This window comes from Notolabrus celidotus, unplaced genomic scaffold (assembly GCF_009762535.1).
Source record: "Notolabrus celidotus isolate fNotCel1 unplaced genomic scaffold, fNotCel1.pri scaffold_115_arrow_ctg1, whole genome shotgun sequence".
NCBI lineage: Eukaryota > Metazoa > Chordata > Actinopteri > Labriformes > Labridae > Notolabrus > Notolabrus celidotus.
In genome coordinates, this window is record NW_023260008.1 from 209,478 (window position 1) to 221,027 (window position 11,550).

Consider the following 11,550-nt stretch of genomic DNA (forward strand, 5'->3'; position numbering starts at 1 on the left):
TCATGAAAAACTAGCCATTTTACTGCATAAACATTGGGCATTGTAAGCATTGCAAATGGCTGCTTTCGCTTTACTGCTCAAAATATCATGGAATACATAACAGAAACCACAATGGCAGGCATGGGAACTATTTTTAACTACTTTTACCATAGTTAGGTCTTCACTGTTCTTTTAAAAAAAAGTATAAATTTCAACCTTGTAGAGCTTTGGTTTGACTTAAAACAGTGTGAATAAGAGGTTTTGGGCTATATAGGCAGAACAACTTGCGGACTATGAGTCAGTGTCATCATCACCGTCTGAGTTAAACTACCCCACTGTAACTAGTGAATGCACAAACTGCATATGTTTAGAACAGATGGTACAAAAGAGTGACAAGGTTGAACAGAAAACGAACATTGCCAACTTTGAACAAAAAAAACCCACACAAATCTTCACACAGGAGGACAGTCACAACGCTGCCCACCCACTTTTTTTTAGGTCTAGTTTTTGAAAATAAATTTGCCAATCAAACCCTCAACTGACATTTTTTAAAATCCGTATACAAACAATTGTCCGTATATAGACTTTTACCTCCAGTACCAGATCGTTGACCTCTATTGGATTTGTGTCTCATCTTGAGACTGAAGAGCCTGTGTTTCACCCCTTCTGTTGAACTCCCTCTGTGCTCTGACGGCCCGCTTGCCCCCTCTGTCCCGAGCTCCTGTAAACCATTTTGAGAAAGCCTTCTCCGCATCCTTGTGGTTTATGTCCTTTGTAAGGATGTTCTTCTTCAGTGCTCCTAGAAATAAATGAAAAAAGTATCAACCTAGTAATTCTGACAGACAAACAATTAATTATCTATTTTCTCTTAGATAATCAGAGCAATAGACTCAAGGCAACTAAAAGATGACATGCATCATAATATGAAATACAATAACTACCATTTGAAATCACAATGACATCATAGGGTAGTCTATAAAGCCCTGTATTTTGGATTTTTATACGTTTAATTCAATGCATTCAAGTCATTAAATCCATGAAAAAAAATGCATTTGATATAAACTGACCAGGCCTCTATTGTGAAAGCCACCTACATTTTTAATAGCTGTCAAAATCAGCATTGTAAGGACCTAATCTTGTACAGAGTACTGAATTTGGTCAAGTTGCTTGATCACACAGCAAACCAATTTACATGGCCAAATGCATTTATAAAATCAATATCTGGAGTCTGAAAGCCAATTAAATTTTGAATATAAACTTTTAACCTAACATTTAAATCATTTTTAAAACCTTGGACATAAAGTGTCCATCCTATTAGATACTTAATTTTAAAGAGAACTACCGTAAACAAGATCAAATAGACGTAGCTCCCTGAAGGGTTTCTTCCCATGACGTCCAAAGAGGTTGTATTGCAGTGCCAGGTCAGGTGACATTATAAACGCCATCATTCTTCGGGTTGCGTCATCTATCGAAGAACCTCCAATTTCTCCAACCATGGCAACCTGAGAATACATAATGAAAGTTACAGAAAATAAATTCTATGGTTACTGAACAGTTGGATGATACTACCATTTCATAATTCTTCTTTATTACCCTCTGTCTATGCCCCCCAAATCCTCATTTCCCCATGCCTCTCTGTCTTCCTCTCCATGTGATACAGGTTTAGTAAAAAAAAAAAAAAAAAGAAAGAATGTCATGAAAAAGAAAAAGGCAGACTTTGAATGATCTGAGGCTATGAGGTTGTTATATTTGTACGTTAGATTAAAAAAAAAAATCATAATAGCACAATTAAAAGATAAAATATTAATAAACCCATTTAGAAATATATTTTTGTCCAAATTTTGTCCACATAAAATATGACGCTATTTAGTAACCACATCTCTGTAAATTCTGAAACTCTGTGACCATGACAGCACAAGCAACATCATAAACGATGAGGACAGACTTGTCGGACACTGTTGTCGTTTCACCGAGAGATCTTTTTCTGCATTTCTTGTGCTGGATGTGAAATTATTTTCTTGACTCTATATCCACTAAACGGAGTGTGCTCATCTGTCTGTGTGTGTGTGTGTGTGTGTGAGATAAATAAGATAAGGCTATTTAGTCTGTTAAACAAAAGAATAAAGTATAGCCCTGATCTATAAGAGAGGTAACCTTAAATTACTTGTGCTTTGATCTGGCGCTATACAGAAAATAAAATTAACATTGAAATATTTTGATCTCATTAAATTAAATTATAAAAAAATTCTAAATGCACCTGCAATTTTTAATTTTTTTGTGTGTAATTTATTCAAAAAATAAATAAAATAAAATCGGGGAGGGGGGGCTCCAAGGAAAAAAGGTTGGGAATATGGAGCTATTTTCCTGCCAAAACTTCCCACGCGAAGAGAACGTGTTATATGTGAAGAGAACGTGTTTTACGCTAAGAGAACGTGTTATATGTGAAGAGAACGTGTTATATGTGAAGAGAACGTGTTATATGTGAAGAGAACGTGTTTTACGCTAAGAGAACGTGTTATATGTGAAGAGAACGTGTTATATGTGAAGAGAACGTGTTATATGTGAAGAGAACGTGTTTTACGCTAAGAGAACGTGTTATATGTGAAGAGAACGTGTTATATGTGAAGAGAACGTGTTATATGTGAAGAGAACGTGTTTTACGCTAAGAGAACGTGTTATATGTGAAGAGAACGTGTTATATGTGAAGAGAACGTGTTATATGTGAAGAGAACGTGTTTTACGCTAAGAGAACGTGTTATATGTGAAGAGAACGTGTTATATGTGAAGAGAACGTGTTATATGTGAAGAGAACGTGTTTTACGCTAAGAGAACGTGTTATATGTGAAGAGAACGTGTTATATGTGAAGAGAACGTGTTTTACGCTAAGAGAACGTGTTATATGTGAAGAGAACGTGTTATATGTGAAGAGAACGTGTTATATGTGAAGAGAACGTGTTTTACGCTAAGAGAACGTGTTATATGTGAAGAGAACGTGTTATATGTGAAGAGAACGTGTTATATGTGAAGAGAACGTGTTTTACGCTAAGAGAACGTGTTATATGTGAAGAGAACGTGTTATATGTGAAGAGAACGTGTTATATGTGAAGAGAACGTGTTTTACGCTAAGAGAACGTGTTATATGTGAAGAGAACGTGTTATATGTGAAGAGAACGTGTTTTACGCTAAGAGAACGTGTTATATGTGAAGAGAACGTGTTATATGTGAAGAGAACGTGTTATATGTGAAGAGAACGTGTTATATGTGAAGAGAACGTGTTATATGTGAAGAGAACGTGTTTTACGCTAAGAGAACGTGTTATATGTGAAGAGAACGTGTTATATGTGAAGAGAACGTGTTATATGTGAAGAGAACGTGTTTTACGCTAAGAGAACGTGTTATATGTGAAGAGAACGTGTTATATGTGAAGAGAACGTGTTATATGTGAAGAGAACGTGTTTTACGCTAAGAGAACGTGTTATATGTGAAGAGAACGTGTTATATGTGAAGAGAACGTGTTTTACGCTAAGAGAACGTGTTATATGTGAAGAGAACGTGTTATATGTGAAGAGAACGTGTTATATGTGAAGAGAACGTGTTTTACGCTAAGAGAACGTGTTATATGTGAAGAGAACGTGTTATATGTGAAGAGAACGTGTTATATGTGAAGAGAACGTGTTTTACGCTAAGAGAACGTGTTATATGTGAAGAGAACGTGTTATATGTGAAGAGAATGTGTTATATGTGAAGAGAACGTGTTTTACGCTAAGAGAACGTGTTATATGTGAAGAGAACGTGTTATATGTGAAGAGAACGTGTTATATGTGAAGAGAACGTGTTTTACGCTAAGAGAACGTGTTATATGTGAAGAGAACGTGTTATATGTGAAGAGAACGTGTTTTACGCTAAGAGAACGTGTTATATGTGAAGAGAACGTGTTATATGTGAAGAGAATGTGTTATATGTGAAGAGAACGTGTTTTACGCTAAGAGAACGTGTTATATGTGAAGAGAACGTGTTATATGTGAAGAGAACGTGTTATATGTGAAGAGAACGTGTTTTACGCTAAGAGAACGTGTTATATGTGAAGAGAACGTGTTATATGTGAAGAGAACGTGTTTTACGCTAAGAGAACGTGTTATATGTGAAGAGAACGTGTTATATGTGAAGAGAACGTGTTTTACGCTAAGAGAACGTGTTATATGTGAAGAGAACGTGTTATATGTGAAGAGAACGTGTTATATGTGAAGAGAACGTGTTTTACGCTAAGAGAACGTGTTATATGTGAAGAGAATGTGTTATATGTGAAGAGAACGTGTTTTACGCTAAGAGAACGTGTTATATGTGAAGAGAACGTGTTATATGTGAAGAGAACGTGTTATATGTGAAGAGAACGTGTTTTACGCTAAGAGAACGTGTTATATGTGAAGAGAACGTGTTATATGTGAAGAGAACGTGTTTTACGCTAAGAGAACGTGTTATATGTGAAGAGAACGTGTTATATGTGAAGAGAACGTGTTATATGTGAAGAGAACGTGTTTTACGCTAAGAGAACGTGTTATATGTGAAGAGAACGTGTTATATGTGAAGAGAACGTGTTTTACGCTAAGAGAACGTGTTATATGTGAAGAGAACGTGTTTTACGCTAAGAGAACGTGTTATATGTGAAGAGAACGTGTTTTACGCTAAGAGAACGTGTTTTACAAAGACAATTCTACTCACGTGCAAAGAATGTGTGTTTTACATGAAATATAAATCTCTCTCCTTCGAGTACAAAACAAATTTCCTTCAAGTACAAGTTTTTTCTTCACACAAGTACAAAAAAACATTTGTGTGAGTCTCCTTTCCTTCGAGTACAAAACATATTTCCTTCAAGTACGAGTATTTTCTTCCTACGAGTTTTGGCACAAATGTTCCGCCTGTGGTGTGAAGCTGAAGATTTTCGCACAGATTTGGTTGGTAATTTCCCAACCAGCAGGTGTCGCTGTGGCTCAGTTTACGTTTACCGGCACTGAAAGTTTGAGCGTGACCTACAGTCTGAGCAGGACCTCAAATGCAGCACAACACCGTCCAGCAGCCAATCAGGAGGACAAGACACAGGCGGGTTGAAATGCTACCGGAGGCTAGATTTGGTGAAGAACAAAATGAGCAATCAACAGGTGAGTTTGAGATGTTCTCTGGAGAAAAGCTAGAGCTAATATGACTCCAAGAGATGTTATTTAGTGTGTAACTTTGGATTAAATGTCAGAGCACAGAGCCTGTTGAAGTTAATTTGGCTTTGGAGTTAGTTAGCTCCATAGTTAGCCCTCAGGTTAGCGGTGTTGATTTTTGTGTTTCTGAGTTCATACGCGGCAAATTTAATAATCACAGCTTGTCTTTCCACCAATGTTTTTTAAACAATTCAGTTAGTTCCTCTTTTAACCATGACTTACTTTTTTTCTAGTTGATGGGCAAATGTGTGGGTGTGTTGGACTTTATACTTTGTGGATGTACATCAATGCACAATTTCTTAGCCGCCAGTCCAAAACATCACATGACGTATAGAATCACGGGAAAGAGGCAACCGTACTTTCCTTAAGTCAGACAGACCCAGCGACGTCTCACCTCCTGCCACACGGACTCAGGGGGTGAGGGATATCTGCTGTGTCCGGATTGTTTTAAAACCTTGCTGACACGGATGACGTGATTTGAAGTTTTATGATTGGTCCTTTTGGCAGCTACGTTATTCATACTGTCGCCATACAGTCTATGCGCCATACAAATGCAAATTTTCAATCGCTAGTAAGAAAACAACAGGAAGTAATAAGAGTTCTCTGACTGGTTATTTTAAAATAATAATCTCTTCTTTGTTGGTGTTTGTGTGTATGTGTTTCCAGAAGCCGGAGTACTCACACATTGAATCTGCTGCAAGAAACTTACTCACTCTTTTGCAGTCAGTCAGTCCAGGCCAGGGCCATGTTCCAGCCCAGAACCAGAACCCGAACCAGGTTCTAAATCAGGGCCAGACTCACAGCCAGGAGCCTAGTCAGGAACCGAGAGGGAGACAGGCCAATGTACAGCAGGAGATGGCAAAGTTAGAACAATTACAGTGTGGAAACCACTAATGTACTGTAAATGTTGCAGTCTAATTTTAGCTTTACATGTCATTCAATTTCCTCTATAGGTCTTTTCCAGGTCTATTCAGAAGAGACAGGATAAGTGGTAAAAGGAGATTTCCTACACCACTTAGACATGTTTCAGCACCAACAACCAAGACCATCAACGTCCAGTTTTATTTGCTCCCAAGACCCATGACAAGAACACCCAGAGGTGGGTAGAGTAGCCAAAAATTTTACTCAAGTAAGAGTACTGTTACTTTAGAGTAATATGACTCAAGTAAAAGTAAAAAGTAGTCCTCCAAAAAGTTACTTGAGTAAGAGTAAGTAAGTATTCAGTGAAAAAACTACTCAAGTACTGAGTAACTGGTGAGTAACTTCTGATTTATTTTTTTAATCAGAGCATGAACGTCAAATAGACATAAATCAAAAATAGGAATGTGCAAATTCAGATATTCCCAACAATACCACTTTAACTTAAACAATAATAAATTAAATCTTGATAAATAACATAAATTAAGGCAAATTCAGCCACAAGAAATAGTCTTAAATCAATCGTCTTTGTTTACACTCATGAAACAGCACAATAGGCTCAGCTGGCATAGAAACAGAGAAAAATAGGAACAAGGCAGTCGGTGGATACAATGCTCTGTGTCCATACACTGTGTGTGTGGTGTGTGGTGTGTGGTGTGTGTGTGTGTGTGTGTTTCTGTGCTTGTGTGCATTTGTGTGTGTGTGTGTGTGTGTGTGTGTGTGTGTGTGCGTGCATGTGTGCGTGTGTGTGTGCGTACATGTGTGCGTGTGTGTGCGTATGTATGCACTTGTGAAAATGTGTGTTTTTGCATATTCTGTCCCAAAGAATCACTCAGTGAAGTGACTGTTAAGCTTCAACAACAGTTGGTTCTCAAGGTTCTTGCAGTGAAGCTGGGATCTTTTAGCAGTGAACAGGAGTCCTGCATGACTAAAAAGTCTCTCACAGGCTGCAGACGCTGGAAGACTTGTGTTGACTTTGAGCGACAGTTTCTTGATTTGAGGAAAGGAATGCAATAGATCCATACCTCCAGTGGACGGACATGAGAGGTACCTCTCCAGCTCTCCCGTTTCTGATCTTCCTGCCCTCATGGATGCGAAGAAGTCATCCTCATCAGACTGGCTGCTGTTTGTGCAGGCCTCATCATCCAACTCCAAGTCAGTGTCCAGATGATTTTTGATGTAGTTGAGGCCTGTGACAAGATAAAGTGTTTTCCAAAGAATTAGGTCTGCACATTCTTCTTACCTTACTACTGTCTAGGCTGCCAAGCTGTTGGTTTTTGATATTATAAGTCCTTGTCATTCTCGCCAGCCTGTAGTTTGTCATTAAAACAATATAAACCTAAATGACAATAACATTACATAGACTAGTACACACTCACTGGCCACTTCATTAGGGATACCTGTACAGTATAATGCAATACACTTCAAAAGCTCTGCCATGAATTCTACTTTTCCAGTTTTTTTTGACACTATCAGAAAAATAACCATTCTACTTTATGTTTATTATTTAGGTCGTAGTCGGTGTTGTAGTACTGGAGTACTCTAAATTGATAGATTTTTGAAGGCAGAATTTATGGCAGAGCTGTTGTAATAAATCAAAAATGATTGTACAAGTGGACCTAATAAAATGGCTGGTGAATGTACATCAAAGTCTGCTGATTCCTAATTGGATTGACACATAAGAATATTTACCAGCTTTTAAGATGCTATCCTCAGTGGTCCAGGATGTCCTGAATTTTGGTAGGAGTATAGCTGCAGCAATCAGCTCAGGTTCTTTCATGATCTCTCCAAAACGTTTCTGGATGCCATTCAGCAAGGCATCAATGAGAGGTCCACACACTTTGCAAGTTGACTCCAGCTTCTTCAGCTTGTCCTGCAACTGGTGAAGTGTTGGCAGCAGGAAGCCCATATGCACAGATGACTCCCCTTGGAGGATGTTAAGGGCCATGGCAACAGGCTTCATTACAGCAGCATACTCAGCCAAATATCCCATTTCAGCTGGATTGAGCCTATAAAGACATAAAGAGGAAAATTATCTTATAGCTACTTTTGTTACGTATATCCATGTTAAATAAACAAATAAATACAAAATAAAATAATTTCAACTATTTTATCCAAATCAACTACAACTATCACACAAACATGAAAAGAAAACATAGTTATATTGCACTATATTGAACTTAGACAGGTTGATTCACCCACATTTTTCAGCAATGCTGACATCTGTTTCATTACTTAAAAACAATGTGAGTTCTGCCAACTTACATCTTTATCTTCAATGCTGTGCACACATTGCGGATTGCTTTTTCTCCCTGCTCCTTTTGGATGCGCACAACCCTTTCTACAGCAAGGAACAAAGAGCTCCAACGGGTCTGATTGGGTCGGAGGAACTGCAATTTGCATTCACGTTCCACTGTTTCAAATGCAGTGATTGACCTGCTGGTTTTGTTCCAGAGGGCATTACATTTTGCAAAGGCAGACCGAGACAGCCTCTTGTATGTTTCGCTGCCAGCTCCTGCAGCAGTGGTGTCAACTGTTGAGATGAGATTGAGGAGATGGCATGCACACTTGTGGTGCTTTGGAAGCTGGTACTCAAGGCCGGTGTCGTCATTCAAAATAGCAGACACATCTTGATGCTCTACCTCGAACTCACTTTCGTCTTCTGATACATCATCAAGGATGGAGTCCCTCTCCTCCTGTCCATCAGCTACTTTGTCCTCTTTCTCCTCCACACTATATAATCGAAAGGCCTTCAGGAAGTTTGAGCCACTGTCTGTTGTCGTCCTGGTGACTTTTTCCCTTATGTGGTACTCCGAATGTATTTCCTCTAATGCTGCAGCAAGGACATCAAATGTGTGTGAGCCTTTGACACGTCTACAAGCCAATGCAGCGGAATGCCTCTCGAGAGAGTTGTGGTCTATCCAATGGCAGGTGACACCTAAGTAACTACGTTGTCTGGCAGACCAGCAGTCTGTTGTGGTAGCAACATGGCTCACAGCGCTCAACTTCTTGATGATTATGCTCTTCATGTTCTTTGCAGCTTCCTGTATTCTACAGCATAGTGTTTTCCTTGTCATAACTGTACAATGAGGTTGCAAGGTTTCTATCATGTTCTTGAAGGATGGTGTCTCAACCACAGAAAATGGTTGGTTGGCTTCACATACAAAATTTAGCACAAGCTTGTCAAATGTTGCCTGTGTTACCCGCCGTGGTGGGACAGCAAGGGAATTTGTGATTTTCACATTCTTTAGAGGAGGTTCATCATCAGAGGAGGAGGAGGACTTTCGCTTTCTGTTGGACTCCATTAAGTCTGTGTACTTATTCAGTTTGTTTGGATGGACCCTCTGTTGACAGAAAAAATATCAATGAGGCTACAGGGAATGTATCCATTAAAATAGACTTATCACCACACCACACTATGATGGTGGGATACTCTGTAACCTAGATAGACCAACAACACATGCTTAGTGCTAACAGAAAATAATATTTGCTTTACTCACTAAAATGACTGAATGAAGAACCGCCTCCATGCTTATGCTTGCTGACCAGGTTTATTAATTATAGGCTTTAGTAGCTAGTATTTATGTATCCTAAAAGATGCACATTTGACAGTTACTTATGGCGTTATAACAGGGCTAATGTTAGCATATGCACAGCCAAAACATAAAAAAAACATCTACAACTTACCACAACGTGTTTTCTCAAGTTTGAAGTGGAGTTCTTGTAGGCTGAAATGTCGACATTTTTAGGTAGACACAGATGACAGCGCATGATATAGCTGTTCTTCTTAGTAGTCTGTAAGGTGAACATAGATTGTATGTGAGGCCAGGGGTGTTCGACCTCTTCTGACTGCGAGTCGTCTGCCGTCGTTTCCTCCATTGTTTCTGCCATACTCTGCCTCTGTGTGGTGCCGCCGGGTGCCGCGGAGATTTTGTGTGCAGTCATGTGACTGCCTGGCTCCGTTTGATTGGTGAAACAGAGTCATGTGACAGTGCCCGAGGCAGAAGTCTCTCTGACAAACCAAAACAAATAGGTCGTGCGAGCAGTAATTGATAGATAAAAATAAAGGTAGCGAGCAGAATGTAAATCAATGTAACGGAGTAAAAGTAGCATTTCTTCTTCACAAAAATACTCAAGTAAAAGTAAAAAGTATGTTGCATTAAAACTACTCTGACAAGTACAGTTTATCCAAAAAGTTACTTAAGTAAATGTAACGGAGTAAATGTAGCGCGTTACTACCCACCTCTGCAAATGATCAGTTAGCAAACATCTCAGTAATCAAGACCAAAGTGGGTACACTAACATCTGACCCACAGAAAATTAATAACACTTTTAAGCAGTTCTTTCAGGAACTGTATAAATCAGAAGTCACTCATGATGAAATAGTGTACACCAACTTTCTACAGTCCCTGAATTTACCAAAACTGCCCTCAGAAACAAAGAGTATATTAGAGGCACCTATCACCATCAAAGAACTGGAAAGAGTTCTTAAACAAATGAATACGGGCAGATCTCCAGGTCTGGATGGAATACCTCCAGAATTTTATATTCATTTCTGGCCCCAGCTCGGCCCATTGTTGTTAGACATGCTTAATTTTTTGATTTTGAAAGGCTCTTTCTCCTCTAGTTTAAACGTTGCTGTCATCTCTCTTCTCCTAAAGAAGGAAAAACCTCCGACCGATTGCTCCTCTTACAGACCACTGAGTCTTCTGAACAGTGAAATCAAACTCTTTGCTAAGGTCTTGGCAACCCGCTTTGAGGGCTTTTTACCTCTCTTGATTCACCATGATCAAAGTGGCTTTATTAAATCCAGGTTATCATCCGATAATGTCCGTCGACTTCTACATGTCATAGATCTAGCTCCCAGATCAGATAATGATTCTGCTATTCTCTGGCTTGATGCAGAGAAGGCATTTGATCGGCTGGAATGGAATTATCTCTGGGCCGTTCTTCAACATATGGGTTTTAGCATAGGCTTCATCTCAATGATTAAATTATTGTATTATAATCCAACTGCAGTTGTTTGGTAATACATGCTCATCCAGATTTCCTGTCTCTAGATCTTCACGTCAGGGCTGTCCTCTATCTCCACTTTTGTTTGCTTTATCCCTAGAGCCTGTCGCTCAGGCTATTCGACAGTCAGACGCCCTAGAGCCAGTGACAATATGTACTACGTCACATCATATCTCTCTGTATGCAGATGATATTTTAATTTTTGTAAAAAAATACATCTAGATCAATTACACATCTACTTCAGATCTTTGAGAACTTTGGCCATTTATCTGGCTACAAAATTAACTGGGAAAAATCCTCATTAATGCCGCTTGGGGAATTGAATAGGCAGATATCCACCTCTAAGATCCTTGTTGTCAACAATTTTAAATACCTAGGGGTTCATATTTTCCCTTCACTTGATACAATCACTGCTAATAATTTTAATAAGGTT

General features: G+C 38.8%; 1 protein-coding gene and 1 long non-coding RNA gene across 2 annotated transcripts; both read right to left on the reverse strand.

Moving 5' to 3' along the window:
- On the reverse strand, nt 1–1,626 carry LOC117808546. Its single transcript, XR_004630356.1, has 3 exons — nt 1,573–1,626; nt 1,322–1,481; nt 1–778 (listed from the first exon to the last, which is right to left on the reverse strand). It is a non-coding gene; the product is annotated as an uncharacterized LOC117808546 (long non-coding RNA).
- Nucleotides 1,627–6,814: 5,188 nt separating this feature from the next.
- On the reverse strand, nt 6,815–10,319 carry LOC117808543. Its single transcript, XM_034678264.1, has 4 exons — nt 9,792–10,319; nt 8,370–9,448; nt 7,797–8,113; nt 6,815–7,294 (listed from the first exon to the last, which is right to left on the reverse strand). Exons 1-4 carry the CDS (start codon nt 10,047–10,049, stop codon nt 6,933–6,935), a joined length of 2,016 nt encoding a protein of 671 aa, XP_034534155.1. The 5' UTR covers nt 10,050–10,319; the 3' UTR covers nt 6,815–6,932.
- Nucleotides 10,320–11,550: the final 1,231 nt, after the last annotated feature.